Source organism: Harpia harpyja, chromosome 4 (assembly GCF_026419915.1).
Source record: "Harpia harpyja isolate bHarHar1 chromosome 4, bHarHar1 primary haplotype, whole genome shotgun sequence".
Classification (NCBI taxonomy): Eukaryota; Metazoa; Chordata; class Aves; order Accipitriformes; family Accipitridae; genus Harpia; species Harpia harpyja.
This window is the reverse complement of record NC_068943.1, coordinates 52,200,175-52,219,029: the sequence shown is the minus strand read 5'-3', so window position 1 is coordinate 52,219,029 and position 18,855 is coordinate 52,200,175. Positions and strand designations below refer to the sequence as shown.

The 18,855-nt window shown below is 39.2% G+C and overlaps 1 protein-coding gene across 1 annotated transcript in view; it reads right to left on the bottom strand.

Annotated features, from left to right (window-relative positions):
- Nucleotides 1-361: 361 nt before the first annotated feature.
- The window catches only part of LOC128141208 (protocadherin Fat 4-like), a 28,091-nt gene continuing 9,597 nt past the window's right edge, over nt 362-18,855 (bottom strand). The window contains exons 11-28 of the mRNA XM_052785817.1: nt 18,520-18,678; nt 17,886-18,037; nt 16,588-16,756; nt 15,468-15,676; nt 13,875-14,054; nt 13,039-13,258; nt 11,364-11,500; nt 10,538-10,681; nt 8,474-8,718; nt 7,886-7,995; nt 7,037-7,171; nt 6,378-6,514; nt 5,542-5,739; nt 5,105-5,199; nt 3,614-3,769; nt 2,585-2,782; nt 1,228-1,423; nt 362-828 (exon numbers count right to left, since the gene is read on the bottom strand). Coding sequence (XP_052641777.1) covers nt 652-828; nt 1,228-1,423; nt 2,585-2,782; nt 3,614-3,769; nt 5,105-5,199; nt 5,542-5,739; nt 6,378-6,514; nt 7,037-7,171; nt 7,886-7,995; nt 8,474-8,718; nt 10,538-10,681; nt 11,364-11,500; nt 13,039-13,258; nt 13,875-14,054; nt 15,468-15,676; nt 16,588-16,756; nt 17,886-18,037; nt 18,520-18,678 — 3,017 coding nt within the window. The 3' untranslated portion in view covers nt 362-651. The remainder of the gene's footprint in view (nt 829-1,227; nt 1,424-2,584; nt 2,783-3,613; nt 3,770-5,104; nt 5,200-5,541; nt 5,740-6,377; nt 6,515-7,036; nt 7,172-7,885; nt 7,996-8,473; nt 8,719-10,537; nt 10,682-11,363; nt 11,501-13,038; nt 13,259-13,874; nt 14,055-15,467; nt 15,677-16,587; nt 16,757-17,885; nt 18,038-18,519; nt 18,679-18,855) is intronic.

Below are 18,855 nucleotides of genomic sequence, written 5' to 3'. Positions count from 1 at the left end.
GGAGGAGGAAGGCGAGGCCGCGCCGCCCTTCCTCCCACACCCCCCCCGGGAGGGAAGGAGGGAGCCGCCGGCTGCGCCCCCGGAGGCGGCAGCCCCCCTCTCACTTGTTGCGGGCCGGTCGCCAGCTCCTCCTCCTCCTCCTCCGGCGGCGGGTCCCGGCTGCGGGCAGGCGGGCGGGTGGGTGGCTGGCTGCAGCGCCCGGCGGGGGGGGAGCCTGTCGGCGGGGAGGAAAGGCAGCGTGTAAGTAGGAAATAGCTAGTCACTCGTTTTCAAAAAAAATAACCCCGGCGGTGGGTTCTGTGCAAAAGAGGAGAAGGTGGATGTCCGAGAAGTACTTCGTCTAAAATAATGACAAGGCGTCACAGTTGGAATCGGTTTTATTATCTTGCCAGTGTACGCGTGCCATAGGAAGTTGAACACACCGTAGGATAACGGTGCATCTGGGGAAGTAACCTTGCATTACGACCGTGCTGCCGCCCTTCCAGCCTACTGCTGATTTTCTTCCCTGTCCATCACTTACAGCACGAACAACAGGAGTAGCAGGAATTAAAATCTGGATAGCATTCCCATATTCTTATTGCTCACTTAATTCTGTAGTGTTGCAGTGAGTGTCATTGTGGTTTTCCTAAAAGTCATCTTCGTCAAGCATTCTTACTGATGAAAAAACACATCGTTATCATCAGGCTCATCACCTTCACACTCTGCATCCAAAATAATCGCCACTTCTGAAAATGTTACTCCTTTCAGTTCTTTTTCAGGGGTGTGCATTGTGGGATCAGGTTTTAAGGAAAGAGCCAACTCATGCTTTGTATCTGTCAGAAAGCAATCCTGCAAGAAAATGTAACACAGATGAGGAGACAGAAAGCTACAAATGCTGGATTGTGGACAAATTCCAAGCAGCAGAAGTTGTATAACTTTTATAACTTGAAGCTTACAAAGAAAGCGTTGCTTTCAAGGCTGCAAGATTTAGCAGCAACGCATGAGAGAACCCTTTCCTGTTACACATTCTGTAAAAGATGGTCACCATCCTTCACTGGATCACAAAGTTCTTCTTCTAAGCAGGGACAAACACAGCTCCTCCTCAAGGGTTTTCACTACTTCATGTGAGATTTGGGTTTCTTCCTAGTTCCATCACAAGTTTACTTTTTTTGAGAATTCTTCCAGTTATTTGATGAATAATGATAAAATATCCTTCACGCCATTCTTTGCAACTGAAAAGCTAATTACCTGTTTTGTTGTGAATTCTGCAGTGGGTTGGGCATCTCCATTTCTAGGTTCAGCGGCTTCTTCAGATGCTACACTTTCTTCATGTTCGCTGTTGCAATCTAGTGTCTCAGGGCTTTCATCGTCCTGAAATACATCTTTGTCAGCATCACCTCTTTTGGTGTCTTCCACATTGCTAAACGCCATTATTCCAGTTTTCCTGAAAGAGAGTTCAGAGAATTCATAACACCTTGAGCTTGCAAATAGTTAAGTGACAAAAATCTTAGCCTCTCTAAAACTGAGAGCGGCATGTACACTGATCTCAAAATTACTGGGATTTTACCCAGGGGAATGTTAAGTAGCTTTTTGTATCCTGAAGGGTTTTTTCTCCATAAGGCTTAACAATTTGCTAAAGATTAAGTAGGAATTTGCCCTTGTAAAATTTTCGATACAAGATTAAAAGGTATTAGCTTCCTTCAAGTGTAGAGTTTTTAAATTACAGTTGTAAGGGTTCTTAAAAATCAACCTATACACCAGTGAAAAGATACATGGAAAATCCTATGTTACCAGAATAAACTAGAACCACCTCTTTTGACATGCTATTTTTTATAAATTTGTGGTATCAGCATTCTACTTCCAGATTATTCATGTGCTCTAGTTTCTCTAAGCTTTTCAGACTTCCATTTTTGTCAGTTGCACACAGGGTTATCAATACCCTCCATAATTTCAGCTCGCTTCTTAACCAAATACCGTTGCTCATACTTTCTGAAAATGATAAATACATTAAAATTAAATTGTTAATTCTTTTTGAAGATTGGCTTTACAGTAACTTTAAAAACAGAACATGAAGTATTTGTGTCAGAAGTTTAATCTACAACATTTATTTTCAGTATTATTCTGGGGATTAGTTTGGAGTATTTCCTATTTTTATGTAATGGTAACAGGGTCAATGCCTGCTGCCCTCTTGGAAATATATTTGTTTTCCCCTGCTCTGTGGTCCTGCTGCCACTGAAGTCAGCAGCAAAACCTCCCTTGATTTCAGCATTCATGGGGTTAGAGAAGACTTCTTTGGGTATATTACAGCTACTTGTGCCCCCCTTCACACTTAAAATTTCTGCTATCCACATTTCCCTGTGCTTTTAGAAGTATTTGTTTCTCCTGTTGCCGTGTGACAAACACAAGAAGAAACCAACTGTCGGTTACATGTAGTGTGTCTAATATCTACAGTACAATGCCAGGCACTTAGATTTATAGCAAATCTTAGGCAGTACTCCATGCAAATATCAGTAATTCATCAGATAAGTATTTTTCAAGTTGACATTTAAAGTAAACTTATTAGTTGTAAGTCAAAATTACATTGTTAAAGTAAAACTATTTGTACCTTTTCCTTTTTATAGTAAAAAGTACGTATACCAGGAAGGCTGTGAGGGCGCAGGCTAGCAGAACACCGAGGACGATCGTTGTGATGAGTTCAGGAGTTGCTGAGTTAGCAGGAGCCTCTTCTATGGCAGCAGTAACAGCTGTTGAAAATATTTTCTCCAGTTCTATCTCAATGTTACTCTTCTGCTCCCTAAGTTTTCTGAACATAGAAGAGTAAAATGCTGATGATTTATCAGACCTTCACTTTGGCTTGAAGAGTAGTGAAGAAAACAACAGAATACCACTCCCTTGTCCACCAAGACCTTTTCTGAAGATTCAGACTTGTCATGCCTTTCATTCAGGAAAAACTCTGTTTTATAGTAACCAGCCCTGGTGCTTACAAATTAAAATGCTGCGAAGTTCAGAAAATTGAACTTGAGAGGTCAGTATCCTCTAAATCCACATCAAGGCAGCTGCATATAGTCCTACAGATGCCAATAGTGCTTTCCTCAGAGAAATAGATTAATCCATGCAGACTGCTTCCTGTGACTACAGACTCCATTAGTAATATCAGCCACAAACAACTACTAGCTTATGAGAGGTGTTGAGCCTAGAAATCGCGTTTAAATAGCAGCTGCCCTTCATAGAATGTTTATAAGAATATGCATTCATACCGCTGTCATGTTATTAAACAAATGTAAAATACACCTAAAATATATGTTTTTAATCACCATTCTGCAATTCTGAAGTGAAGTCAATATCTATTTTAATGATATTCTTTCTACTTCAATTTTCTATAAAACTGACTTTTAAATATATTTTGCACAATTAAACAGCCTTATTCATGTTTTTGACAAACTCTGAAAATTACCTGTCAATAAATAATGAAAGCTTTCTGAATTCTAAAAATTCCATTTAAGCCTTGAGATAAGTCTCAGATAAACTGTTATTTGATCTAAACCTATCCAGTCCAAGACATAAACAATTTTAAGGGAGAGAAAACCTAGCTGCATAGCTCTGACACCCAGAAGACAGACTGCGCCATACAGACCTTTTTACATCTTCTGCAGATATTTCCTGGTTTGCCTCATCAAAAGCAATCATTTTTACATAGGTTACATCAGTGCTGCTTCTTGCTTTTCTTTCAAACTCATTGGAATAAATATTAATGATGTATATGTTCCATGCAAGTTTATCTTCCAGGACCCTGCCATCATATTAAGAAAACATGTTAATTTAACTGGGTAATGACAAATTCTTTTACTCTGGAAATTAAATGACAGAAAAGTAGTATTTAATACAACACTTTGCAGGTATTTAGTATTTTAATCTAAGCATGTAAAAATGCAGGATTATCATCAGCAAAGGAATTAAGCTATTTGCCCAATATCTTTGCGTGATTGAGTAGCAGAGGGAAAAAAAAAAAATCAATCCAGTCCTTGTCTCTGACTGGTAAGCAAAGATACTTTTCATTAGTAAATGCTATATAACTTTTGTACATAGCCTGAAAATTCTTAGAAGATAGGTGCCATTAGCATAACTGAACAACTAATTAGAGAAAGGAAGGGTTAACAAACCCTTATAACCTTGATTTCATAACCAATATTGCATAGTGACATATGGCTCATTTCATACTTGACGTTATTTTTTATAAATACAGGCAGTGATATCTCTAGAGTATTATAAACAGTAAAGGTGGGGAGGAGGGAAATTCAGTCTCATAATCCTCATTATTTTCTCCTCCTTTTTCACAGAGAGATTTTCACACTGGAGCAGACCATTGGCCCAGTTAATCCATCATTCTGATAGCCGCCAGTACCAGTTGCTTCGAAGAAAGCAACAGAGCAGCTCTAGGGTTTCCATTTAATTTTTATGAACAAGAAACTGGTGCCATAATAGTGTCAACATCACAAACTCATTTTTCCAGCCTTCAAAGTGATTTCCCCTCAAAAGCACATGACTCAATATTTCCAATGTAAATATGTGTTTATGTATAATCAAACAAAAAATCTTGTGTCTTCATTAACATGCCAAAAAGGCCAAAATAGGTTTTTAACCGTAGTGTGGTCATCCACACATCACTAGCTAATCCCCTAGCACCGTAGGGCTGAGACCTCCTTGAGAAGCTCTGCTGCCGTGCCACAAGGGGCATTTTTCAGCTGGAGCAAAGGTGGGTTTGCTTTGTGGCTTCTATCCTGTCTGTCTCTGTGTTTGTATCTTGGGCCTACTATCCATGAAAAACTTTGTCCTAGGCTGTTAAAAGTCACAGAAACATTGAGGTGGGAAGAGACCTCTCAAAATTGTCTAGTCCAATGACCTCTTTGACATTTGTCAGCTCAGGCCAAAGCCTTACTAGGTAAAAACTGGTGAATTCCTGTGAATTCCCTCAAATTATTCTGAAGTACATCATGTTGAAGGCCTAGCTTTTCATGGGCACCGGCTGTATCACCTCCCCTGTAGGCTGTCAGACCCCTGTCTCAAAGGGACTCTACATTTGTCATTAGGTATTATATCAGAATAAGCTTCATAGTTTCAAAAATACCTTTTTACTTCAGCAATGTTTCTTTCAACAACATTGATCTTCTGATTAAGTACCACCACCACAATGTTGTTAGTGGAACTGGAATCAATGGTTACCTAATAAAGAAAGAAATCACATGTAAGGTTTTCCAAAGCATTTGTACCTCTCATAGACTGACTTTCAAAAAAAACTAAACAAAACAACCCCCCCCCCCAAAACCTCTGATATAAAGTAATTGTCCTCTAAAAGTCAGTCTTCATGCCAATATGTTTTTATATGTCAATGGAAATGGCAACCTTGTAATTCTGGCCTGAAAGTACATAGTAAATACTGGTGTATCGGACAGTCTCACTGCATGGTGTTAAGTAATTTTTTTGTCATTACCAAACCTAGCCCTTCTTGTATACAGAGTTTTGACATGGAAGCCAATCAGGACTATAAATAGCAATCGTCCTTACATTGACTGTTGTCCGGGCTGTGTGTCTTCTTGTGCCTTGGTCTGCAGCTTGGACTTCCAGATAAAATGTTCCAGCCTTTCCTGCTACAGAAACGGTAAAAATCTGCCCTGTATTTTCATTGATGTCAAATTCATTCATTTGATTATTCACTAAGCTGTACAGCAGAAGTCCATTGTCTCCTGAATCTGGATCTGTGGCCTGGGTTTAAAAAAGGTGATTTGTGAAACTCAGCTTGTGGATCTTCAGTCATTACTCTTCAATCGTAAAACTCTGCAGTTTCTATTTGTAAGACACAAGTATTCTAGGATAGTGCCGTCACATTTTTCTCTTTGTGCTAAACAAAGTGGGGTACAAACTATCAGAATCAGACCAAGGGTATAAAAGGGGAAATACATTTACCATAAAGCCTGGAGGATTCTACAGCTGCAAGCATAAAAGGAGCAGGCTAGAACTGAGGGATAACACCAGACTTAGAAAAAGATGAGAACTGCTCCATTTTGTAATTCATTTCCCTTTGGGGTCTGATAGATAACAAAGCGGTTAACAGTGCCAAAGGGAGAACAGTAGTCTGTGCAGTATGTAATCCATAACAACAGCATGAGTCAGAACAGGCTGTATAGCTCTTCTGACAGACCCACTGGTAGGACAGGTGTGGACCAGTCCCCTAAACACCCCATCCTTCACCAGCATTATGTTAAACCTGGGTGATGGGCAGCATCTGTCTCAAGCTTTCAAGAGAAGATTTAACAGCTCCTTTAACCCAGTTTAACTGTGGAAGAAATCCAAATCTTTCAAAAGATTTCTGTCCTCATGAAGAGTACTGAAAGATGCTCTACCTGAACTGTAATAACCGGGTACTTGTACGGCACAGAGTTCGGTATCCGAGCAGAGTAGGCATTATTCAAAAATGCTGGCTCTTCATTTACATCCTGCACTGAGATCGTCAGCATTGCCACATTTTGAGCAAAGAGGCCTATTAAACAAACACAAGTTAACTTCAACAACAAACACCAGCAAAGCACAACTTTCAAAGGCTGGGTCACGCTGTGGCTTTGCAGCAGTATCTCTGCTGCATGTGAGGAAGAGGGAGAGGAAACGGAATGCAGCAGGGATGTGCCCAGAGGAGCTCTATCTCACTCCTCCCTGGGGCTTCAGCAAGAGCAGGCAGTTCAAGGCAAAAGCACTGCTCTTCTGTCAGCCCTCTCCAGGTGGCTGTGCTATACCAGGCAAGGGATAGGCAGGTTCCTCCAGCTCCTGGTGAGGAGTCCAATGCCCAGCTATTATATTCTTTTCTGAGGCCACGGTAGGGCCCTGTAAGTGTTTGCACCCTTGGAGGAAGGCTGCTGGCTTTTCTCTGCACAACTTTGACCTTCAGCTTTTCATCTTTCACATCAGACTTTTCAGTCTATATAACCCCTATATTGGGTTGCAAATACAGAAGATGTGTTCATTGCCCCTGATTTAAGTTGGAATATCCTTCAAAGCAAAAAGTTACCTGAACGCTGGACTTCTGCAGCAGGTGAGAGATTTTCGTTTGCTTCAATTAAAATCACATACTGAGAAACTTCCTCATAGTTCAAATTAATTGCTGTTCTCAGCTGACCACTTTTTGGATCCAGTCTAAAATGACCTGAAAGGGAAAACATGCACCTTCATTGTTATAGCTACCACTTCACTTGTATCCCTCCTACCTCTTGTGTCTTAGTTGCTCTTAGGATGCTTCCATGGGTCCTCTGCTCTTAAGAACGTGAAATGCAACACTTCCACTGGCTGAGCAGCAAAGGCATCACAGCTGGGGTCCTATCCCAGACCAAACAGGCCTTAAACATGTAAAGAAGCAACCTGCTTGGAAAACAGAATTGCAGCTTCTTGTTGCACAACTCCTTTTTCACCCATTTCCAAGTTTTCCTCTCAGTTTCTAATTATTTCCTTTTTTGTGCACCAAATGGAGTCACAGTAGAGCTGCAAAAGCTGAAGGAGAGCAGATGCCCTAACATAGGTGCAAGTGTAAGGAAATGATAGACTAAAAGTGATGGGCAGGGAGGAAGTTGCTTGCTAACAACAACTTCTATTTTGGCTCCCTCAGCCTGCAAATTATCCTAATGTAAGACTACAGGAACCCGTTTTCTAGCAAGTTACCACCCCCCTCTTTAGACAAAGAAGATTAACAAAGTCCATGGTGAAGAGCTCTGAAAGAAATTCTTTGTGTACTTTCTTTTTTTAAAAAAATGACACAAATTTTTATCCTTTACCTCCTCATTTACATACAGCAACATCTGCCCCACAAAGGACAGGTTATTCTGTTATCTTAGCTATTTTAACTCACAAGGGAAATAGTACTCACCTTTTTCATTGCCAGATACAACTGTATAATCAATCGGTTTTCCTAAAGTTTCAACCACAGTAATAGCGTAAATGAAATAATCCACTCCTGTGTTTTCCAAAACGGAAATGCTAATATAAAAAATAAATGGTAAATCATAATGTTAAATTTCCCAGCAGTTGTTGCACTGGCAAGCTTTGAAATTTAACTCTTTAAGAGCGAGTTCTCTATGGAAAATCCTGCCCCCTCCACTCTAGTTGTTTGCTAGAGCTCACTAATTTTCAAGAGCGCAGTGCAAGCCCCACTTTTCTAGCCAGACATTTGTTTATCCTTGAGTAAAGGCTAGGGAAGAATGTTTTATTAGTACGCAAGAGGAAAGGGACAAAGAGTCTGGCTTATACAAGTGCGTGATAAAGAAATAAAAGGCAATGCCTCACATCACATTCACAGAACCACTGGCATAGCAGAATTTCTTGGACATTTTGTTTATAAAAAATGGATGTCCTTTGTTCTCCATAGAAGAATATGAAAATTAGCTTCAACTTTCACTGTGTTTTCCACTACCTGGAGAGTATGTACCAGCTATGTAACTTAATATGAAAGCCTCACCTGATTTCGGTCTCATTAAACCAAGGAACAAATGGACGGTTGTCAAACACATTAAGAGTAATCATAGCAGTGTCATTTAAAGATGGAGAGCCTTTGTCCTTAGCCATCACTGTTAAATGGATCTCTCCAGATCTAGACAGGTTTCCAGTTGTAATTATTTTCCCCTCACTCGTATCTTCTATCAGGAAGAATGGGCTGAAGTTTTGATCAGGGAGGATGTAGTACTCAATAAGGCCATTTTGCCCCTGCCATGAAAGGAACACAACTTCATGTTAACTATTGCTTGCAGGACCATATTATTTCAGTGCTCCAAGTCCCATAGTACAGACTCACTGGCATCTCAGTATTTCCATGCTTAAATGGACAGAATGCCAGAGGCATTTTAAATAACTAGAGAGAACTAGGCTCAGAGCTACTTTGTGCTTAAGCTGTAACACAAGAGCAGCAGCAGGGGGAAGGGCCAATGGGCAGAGCCCCCCACTCCCCTCCAAATTAATTTTGATGTTCCAAGATCAAAAAAAATTCCCATAGCAATGCTAAAGAAAACTACATGCACCGGGAGTATGTTTTGAGGGGTAGGATAAACACTGAAAACAAGAGATTGGACAACGTCTAAATGTCTCTAGTGAATTTTTCTTGAGAATGGTGAATTTCTTTTGAGAATGAAAACTTGGGGTTAGCTATGGTAGGATGGGCGCCCATAAAAACACAAAGCAGAAAAAGATTCACAAGCAGTTGGCCAGTTACACAGTAAAAATGTGAGAAAAAACATCGCTAATGAAAATAAGTTAAGGACACCTGTAGAGGGGGCCAGTCAGAGTAGTGAAGAAGTCATCTAAAGGTGTGATGTCAATGACAATAAGCCAAAGTCCCTTGGATCCTTTTCACACCTTGAGGAGAAGCACAGCCTCCCCAATGCTATGAGGGTAAGACCTATTCCTGCCTGCCACAGGAGAGTTGGACACATTTTACTCTATGCACATCATTTCACTTCCCTGAGAGAAGCCATTTTGACAAACCCTTAGGGTTTGCTCTTTTGCACTTTGCTCTGTATTTCTGAAAAGCATTGTATTCTGTTCTTCCATGGCTTTGCAGCAGCAGGATCAAACCCTACTATGAACATCTGTTGTCACTAAGTAATCTGTGGATTTATAATTATTTCAGGAACAGGGAGGAATAGAGACAAAGTCTAGTAATTTCAGTGCTGGACTCTGCTCCAGAATCCTGAAAGCGTGTCACAGGGAGGATGAGCGCCACTCTGCACAGCACAGGACCAGACTTGTTATCTGAAGGATGAGTTTCATTAGGGTCTTAATGCAGATCTCAAAGAGTCCAGCAACTTTCACAAGCAATTTCATTTTTTATGTAAAATCATTGAGAAGGATGATTTAAAAAAGGGGCCGTTAGATTATTTGCAGCAATATACCACAGCTGCAGCTATTTTAACAAAAATTATGTGTGAAGAAATAGGAAGGCACCTGCTACACCTATTTTGTTGTCACTTCTAGATGTTTCATCTTTTAAATGATATAATTAGTAGTGATGTTGTCATGGTGATCTGGTTGACTACTGGATATCTCTGCCAGTGCCTGGATACTACTTGATGGGTGCAGTACAGATATATCAAACAAAATCACTTTAAAAAATGGGGACAGAGAGAATTAGCTGGGGTACCATGCTTCAGAGGTGTTTGGTAAGCAGACACTTCCATGTTCAAGCCAGCTATATGATGTTTAGCTTTTACAGATTCTTCTACTTCAGAAGTTCAAATAACTTCACAGACACTAAATTGCTTCAGTCCTTGTATGCTTCTGAAAGACCGGTATGAGTCCATATAATAAGGGGGGAAATTAAGGCAAATATAGCTGAAGAAACATGCCCAAAGACAGGGAGTACATCAGTGTCAAGGCAGAAACATCAAAAGTCCTAATTTCCAATTCCCAGTGCTGTTAGTCAATCATAATTCACTTTCTGCTACATTTGGTATTTCATGCCTAGAGAACGGAGAAAAATATATTTGGGCTGCAGCTTAAAGCAGTGTCAAAATAAAACAGGAGTAGTTACCTGATCTTTGTCAGTAGCGCTCACAGTTATGACAGGAGCCCCTACAGGATTAATCATGTTTATAGAAGCGGAATAGGAATCCTGAGCAAATACTGGAGCATTATCATTCACATCAATCACTAGAACAGTGACATGAGTAGTTGCCTAGAAAACAAAATGGTTTAATGCATTTTAGAATATTTAGAATGTCTTGTTTAGCGATATTTTTTTTGTTATTTGCATATGCAACAAAAAGTATAAATTAGACTTTGAAATGCTGTAGTAAAACATTGTGTAAGGTTTAATTTTGTGAACTCAACAGAGGTCACTACAGGATTTTAATATGAGAGGCAGAAATTCAATGTTGCAGTAGGATTCTACTTCTTGAAAGGTGTCTGAAGGATGTGTTCAGGAGGCCAACACATACAACTGCTGCTGCTAGATGCAGTTAAGGGAACCACAAGTGTTCTAGTTCTGTTAAATAAGCGTGTAATGTTTTCAAATAAAAGAAATACAGAAGAACTAGAACAATTTGCTGAAAATTACTTTTTCTCTCATGAAAAATTATCATGGCACTTACAGTACTAATAGCAGCAGGCAAGAATTCCAGTTCCCCAGCCCAGGTTAGTCTGCAAACGATTCAGGGTTGCATGATTTTGAAGTATTTCAACTAATTATGGAGTATAAATACTACTCAGGGGCAAAGGTCGCAAAAGTCTGACCCTAAACATGATTAGGTGAATACCTTATTCAGCACAATAAATGTCTTTGATAGATCTCCCTCCCACTAGTTCAAAATCCACTCTGAATAGAAGAGTCACTGTTCATTACAATAATGGTCTTTTACCTGATGGAAGGGGGCAGATTTATCGTTGATTGCATTCACTGTAAGGTTGTATTTATTCATGGTTTCATAGTCTGGAGAGTTCTTTATCTTAATGTTGCCGTGTATTTCATCAATTTCAAATATATTCCCTCCACCACCTGAGGTACATTTAAAGATGCATTATCAATTAATACATCTTAGAAGCACATAATTAACTACACTCTTAAATTATATGTTTACTCGTATCTTGAGCTCATTAAAAGAATTTTTAAAATATCATATAGATAACGTAGAAGAAAACCAGAATATATTTTGAGTGAATGAGCATTTGAAATGTGAGCCAACAGAATGGGTTAACAAGTTTTGCAGATACATCTGTCACACTCAAAAAGTAATAGCGCTTGAGGCACACAGATGATGATGGACAGCACGTTGGAGTTCTGGGGTGGATCTCTGGAAGCAAGTTCCTCCAAGCCTGTGCAACTCTTACAGACTAGGGGCGTCCCCAGGCACTTTTACAGTCCTCTGACCTTCTGTATGTTCAGCCTCATGTTTGCTGGTTGCAACAGTTGTGAAGCACTGTAACAAGACAGTGCTTCTGCCACGATCTCTAAGAGGAGATGGCACTAAATTTATTCTGTCTCTAATGAAGGTGGACTGCATGGCACACAGATAAAGAAAAATCAGTTTGAGTGCCAAAAGACCTCACAGTGACTTTTACTGGGTTTGGCCACCCTTGTCCAAAGCCACCTCAATGCCTGTATTCATGTTGGAAATAAAAGACTCTGAAAACATATAAAGTGTATACACATCGCTCTTGATGGTCCATACAACAAAAACAACTATTTCAACTCTTGCAGGCTTTAGTCCAGAGGGGTCTAATCTCCATCTCTGTCAGATTTAGGGCAGTGGCAAAAGGGATGCTCTTCTCAACTGTAATGCCATCAGCTACCACAGTTAAATGTGACAGGAAGCACGAATCAGAGCTCTCAGTCACTGCCGTTCACAAGCTGGCACACTAATCTAAAATGAAATTGAAGGCACTTTATATTAATAGCCTGGGCAGAGATCTAAGGTAGCAGAGCAGGTGACCTGCTCTCTGTTGTGGCACTTCTGCTGCAGAGGTAAAGGTGTCCAGCACAAGGGTGAAGAAGACAGCTCTCCAGGCAGCTCTCAGTAGTGAATTGGGTCCCTGACACACTTGTGATAACCATTTACATCTGCTCCTAGTAGCTGTGAAATGCTCACAGTCCACAGGCTGAGAGGCTTCATTTCACAGCATTTAATACCTGGTGCAGGCACAATGGGTTCTACAAGGCAGGGATGAATTAGGCCCTAGACCGTTATTCCTCATTCAGGAAAGCTGTGGGCATTTTTTTGCATTAAAATTACTCCTGCTGAATTCAGCTACAGTAGTCAAGTAGCTAAAGATTTTTTTAAAAGCTCATTTTTAACAGAATTAAGAGTATGATTAAAAGCACAACAATTTGTAGTTTCTGCAAAAGAAGTTCTGACTCAATCAGTTTGAAAGCTGTATAAGCATAAATTAGTAAAATACCAAACCAGGTGAAAGTGAACCTTCTTGGCTTATGTGGAAAGGGGTTAGGAGATAATGCACATAATGCTATTTATGCTCATAACAGTATAAACAACAAAGTGACGCTTGTTCCAGCGCAGTGAGAGAATTCTTTGTTACCTGTAAGGCTATATAGAACAAAGGCATTATCTCCTGTGTCTCTGTCCGTTGCTGTGATTTTTCCAACTATGAATCCCACAGGCACATTTTCATTTACACTGAATTCAGTCACTGGGTCAAAGACAGGTGGCCAGTCATTAACATCAATGATCTTTACGACAACTGTGCAGTAACCTCTTTTCTTCTCAGGGATTCCACCATCTTCAGCATATATCACAACCTGTAAGTTACACAATTATTGGTAATGAGAAATCATACAAAAAGGTACTTGCAGAAGGATTAAAAAAATCTTGGTGAATTTTAAACTTTGGAGTATTCTTAGAAATGTAAAGTCAAATCCTGAATTCACCTCAAAACGATTATTGAAAACTTAAGGACTATTTGGTCAATAAAAAAAGTCTTTCTATATAGAACCAAAAAATTCACCAATATTTTTGCTTGAGACAAAATAAGATCATAAAATATATCCAGCAGTGGCAGCAATAATAAAGAAGATTAACCAAGAATCGCATCTGCAGGATCTCAGTCCAGTACCGATTCAAGCAAACAGACAGTGCTGAATACATGAGCTGTCATTGTGAAGTTAGTTATTCATGTGCTGAAGCGTTTGAGAGTTTGTAGGACAGGTGAACAATGAGCCTTGCTTGAATTTCATTATAGTCTAGAGGCAGTATCTTGCTTTAATAATGCATCACATCTTGAGATGCTCACATTCAAAAACAATGCATAAAATGTTCAAGCAATATCAAGCTAAACAAAAGCAAAAGTGTCACCTGTTATCCAAGGGAAAGATAAAGAGTTCTGAATAACGAAGACTTAAGAAATCTAAAGCAAACCTGATACTCCGTAGGTGGTTCTTCATAATCAAAGGAGATAGTGGAATAAAGAATTCCAGTTGCTTCATCCATCCTGAATTTTAGTCTGTCTCCACTAAGAATGCCATATGTTAGGAGACCATTACTACCTGTATCACTATCCTGAGCTTTCAGCTGGACGATCTGAGTAGCGGGTAAATTCTGTGGATGAAGAACAGATTTAGGCTGTCAGAGACTGGTTAGCTGGAATTTCTTAAATTATGTGAAAGAGGGGAAGTAACAGATACTGCACACACTTACAATAGTATAGGCATTTTAAAATCAAAATTATACAACTCATTCAGCACAGTAAGAGAATCTCTTGTTTTCTCTAATTTACAGAAAAGAACTATTTCCCCCCTCCCAGCATCAAGCTTCAGGAAGAAAAATCACCGTGATTTCAAACAGGCCGAATGCTGTTCAAACAGCATCTGACTTGCTGTTGAGGAATTATTCATGTTTAACAGCCTCTACTCCTATGGAGCTCAATGGATGTTCTCAACTTCAAAATCATGTTTCTTTCTGAACACTATTTGGCTAGTAATTACTCTTTTCAAAATAAATAATATGTTTCTTCCTTTTTAAGAATGTTATTTGCATCAAGATTGACAGTAAATATCAGCGTTTCACTTGATGGCCATTTGAGACCTGATCTGAAGTTATTTGATCCAACAGGGCATCCAGCAATTCCTACTGTGTAAATATTTCACATCGAAATCAATTTTTAAGGTTGGGAAATGTGATTCTAACTCTTCTCCATTAAACTAACTGGAAACATTAAAAATAGGTGTAATAATTGAACCTATATTTAGCTCAGTGTTAGAAATGGACTAGATTTTAAATCAGTTGTGGCTGTTAAAGAGAATGTGTGTGAATCAGCTGGGAATCTCAAAGGCAAGGTATGCACTATATGAAATATAAACATGATCACTCTGCTGCTTTTTAAAAAAGTAGCTTGCAGATTAAAGTGTGAAAAGTATTGTTTGAAAATTAAAGAGTGAAATGTTGAGCTAGATGCTTTTGCATAACTAAATGCTGTGGCTTTTTTTGTAGGCTATCATAATATAACAGCCACAGACTGAAATCTGGCTTGCTTTCTGCCACTGATTACTTTGTGTCAGGAAGAATCACAACAGATTGTACCTGGCCAAGAGGAGAAATGTTGCTAAATTAAAGACTTTTGCCTGCTACTTTTCCCTATGAAGCTCCCTTACAAAAGGCTGAGTTAGAGTCTGTGAGGTGCCCAGCACATCCACTAGATTTTGAATGCACGTGAATATTCTCTGTGTACAAATACGCAAAATTGAGTGGCTGTTTTTCCTTCATGGAGCCCCTTATTAGCAGAAGATTCACTTTTCCTTCAATATGTCCACACTTCTAGACCATTCTCTTTGTGTATTGGGATTTTCAGCTTAAAATAAACCTTAAAACATCATATGGCAGAGCAGAACGGCAAGCCTGTCCAGTTCCAGAACATTTACTTCTTTCCTTGTTACCCCCCAAAAGGGTTTTATTATTATTATTATTATTTTGAGGATTTATTTTTGTCATTCAGTTTGGATGACATTTTCTTACCTCTTCCAATCTTTCTTCTAGTAGAGAGGATGGGAAAACCGGAGGGAAATCATTTTCATCAGTAACTTCCACAATCACAGAAACTTCATTAAATATGCTAGCAATAGATGAATCTGTTGCTCGCACATTGAAAATGACTGGAAAATCTTCCCATTCCAAATTCTTCCTTGTTCTTACGATACCAGTGGATGAATTGATAATGAAATACCCTGTTTAAAAAAAACCCAGAAATTATTCTGTTTATGATTTTTAGTTAAAACTGAAGATATAAACCCTTCAATGCAAACTATACATATGTATACAAATATCATTTGTTACAGTGTTCTTCAAAGAACAAAATAAAATTCAACATGGATTTACAAGAATGTCAGATATATCCAGGGCTGTAATTAACAAAACCAAATAATTCAGAAGGTCAGACAGGAACCAAAGGGGAGAAGTTCACTCCACCACTCTTCAGTCAGAAGGTCTTCACCTTCCTCTGAAACTGTCAGAGATTATTTGTCCCCATTTCAATCAGAAATTATTTTATTGTAAGTCCTGTTCTTACTGAAGATGAGGAATTCTGCAAATAACATCAAGGAGACCACAACTTCATACAAAACACTTTACAAAAAAAGAAATACAAAATGGCTATGTTTGATTATTCAATAAAATCAGCTCTATGTTTAGTAAAAAAAGACATGTGACAAAGCACCAATCCACTTGATCCCATGTAAACTTACTCTACGCATTCACATTTGTTAAGAAAATGTCGCTGAGTTAGTTTTTCTACCAGCAGTCTTTATGCTGCATTATGTATTATTTCTCTAGTCACTGTAACTTTATGCCTGACTAGGTATCACCTGATCTTCTTGCAGCAGACATAAAAAAGCATACAGCTGGTGCAGTCAGCTCTGTATCATGTGGCTGTAGCTAATCTGACAGAAATTCAACCATGTGCCCACGCCTGATCCATATCAAATTTGTACATCTGGTTAATACACATCCAGTATTAATGGCTGTAGAACTGAGATAAGAGCAAAAGGACAGAGAGAAGAAACAATCTAAAAGCTAAGTGCTCTGCAGCGCTAGTTGTTTAACACACCCACTTCCTTGTTATTTCACATAAAGAGCTTACCCTTTCCATCTCCAGATACAATACTGTATATCACAGGGAGCTTATACAACACACTGATCTGTACAACAAACGTATCTGGCAGCGTCTTCTCGCTCAGAGGGGCAGGCTGATAGACTGCCTCAGAGAACACCGGGAATGAAATGTTGATGGGAGCTATTGTTACTGACACCTGCAGAGAAAAGGACATGACCACAGGGGTTAATTTTCAGGTTTAGCAGAGTTCTCTATTGAGGTATGCAACAGCAGAAGTCCAGAACATTGTCAGTAAGAAAAAGCCTATGACTGCTGCATGCTGAGTTTGACACATTAGTGCCTAGAAGGCAGCAAAGGTTAGTGAAAAATGCAAGCAACCTCATCAGTTTACGTTCACCTGTATGCTTTCCTAAATATAGAGAGGGATTCCAGTTCATTGCATACAGCACATTTCAAATTACTTGTCTAGCTAAACAGCTCTCAGAGAGAGGTACTGATCTGTATTTGCAACAAATTCTTCCACTGCAGAATGTCTGACCAGAGCAGCAGCTTTTAAGTACAGTATTTTAAAAACATTATAACTGACTTTATGTATGAAAAAAGGTGACAAGCAGTAAATAAATAATGCCTACTGTTTCACATAAATAAAGATAATTCATTTCTAAATGATGCCAGACAGCTGCTGTCCAATGCTCTGAAGAACGATGGCTCATAAGTCTAGATTTTAAGGTTCTGTTGAATATAATTTTCTACATGTCTTTATCCACATACATTTCTAGACCTTTTTTTTAAATTCTGCTAAGCTGTGATATTTAGTGGCAAAAGATTACCAGCCAGTAATAAGCACTGTGTGAAAAAATATTTCTTTTATCATATTTACATTTCTCAGTCTTCAATTTAGAATTTTTTTCTTATATTATAGGAAAATAAACAGGAACACCTTATTTGCTGTCTCCTGTTTATTCTATCACATACTTCCATTACATCCCCTCCAATCGTCTCACTTTTTGACCTTGCACAGAAGCCTCCACTCCTCTAATCTTCCTCCCTCACAGTCTAGAGCTTCTGTCTTTCTTTTCTGAAATGGAATGATCAAAACAATGACAGGTGGTGTGCCAGCAATTGCTGTAGAGGCATAACTTTGTAACTGTTACCATCTCATATCTTGTTCCTGAAACAGAAGTGGGACTCTGGCATTCTGATTCCTGTTTTGCATAGTTTTGCCTCACTGATACCCATTTCCTGGTGTAGTTACACTCAGTTTAGAATAAAACAATCTGGGGAATAAACTGTGCAAGTAGCCACTAAGGTAAAAATTCTAGTACCTTTACAGAAGTTGAAAGAGGGGGCAGACCCGAATCTGTAGCAGTGACCATCAAGGAGTAATACAGGGGAACAGTCTGTTTGGATAAGTCTCTTGTTAACATGAGTACTCCTGTGGTACGGGAAAGACTAAAGAGGCCTTCTGAGTTTCCACCTGAAGACAGAAAAACAAGTGTTGGAGATGTTCAGTGGAGCCAGCAGAGACAAGCAACTGAATTATATGCCCAGGATTTAAGAGACATGGGTTGAAAACCTAATCTGTATATATGATTTGGAGCAAGACACCTGGCCTCTCTCAATTCTGCGTCTGCATCACTCAATTGTTTGTGCTGGAATGGCTCTTGTGAGGCCTCTAGTCCAACCTCTTGGCTCAAAGCAGGGTCACGAATGAATTCAGAGCAGGTTGCTCAAGGCTTTCATCCATCAAGTGCTGAAAACCTCCAAGGACAGCCTCTCTGGGCAACCTGTCCCAGTACTTGGTTATCCTCGCAGAGGAATTTTTCCCCCCTTATATCCAGTCAGAACATGCCATTTCAATTTATGACCATTATCTCTCATTCTTGTGTCATGCAGCTTAGTTTAGCAGTATGCAAGTACCCCAGTAATAAATGGCCATAAGATTTTTTTCTAACATACCTGAAATATTGTAGAAAATGCCTTCATCATAACCCTTGCTTTCATCTCTCGCATTGATATCTACTACCAGTGTGCCAGCTGTAGAATTGTCTAGAAGGATCTGGTAATATGAGGGTTTGTCAAATATGGGTCCTTCTTCATTAACATCTTCCACAGTAACTAAGAAAAGAAGGTCTGAGTGTAAACATGTTTCACCTAAACGGTTACAAGCTATTTCTTCAGCTAATATAAACCAGCACAGTTCCTCTGAATGGAGTTGGAGCTCTTTCAATTTAAACAGATGGCAACCTTGTTTTCTGTACTTCAAAATGCTTGCCTTTGTGGATTAAATTATTT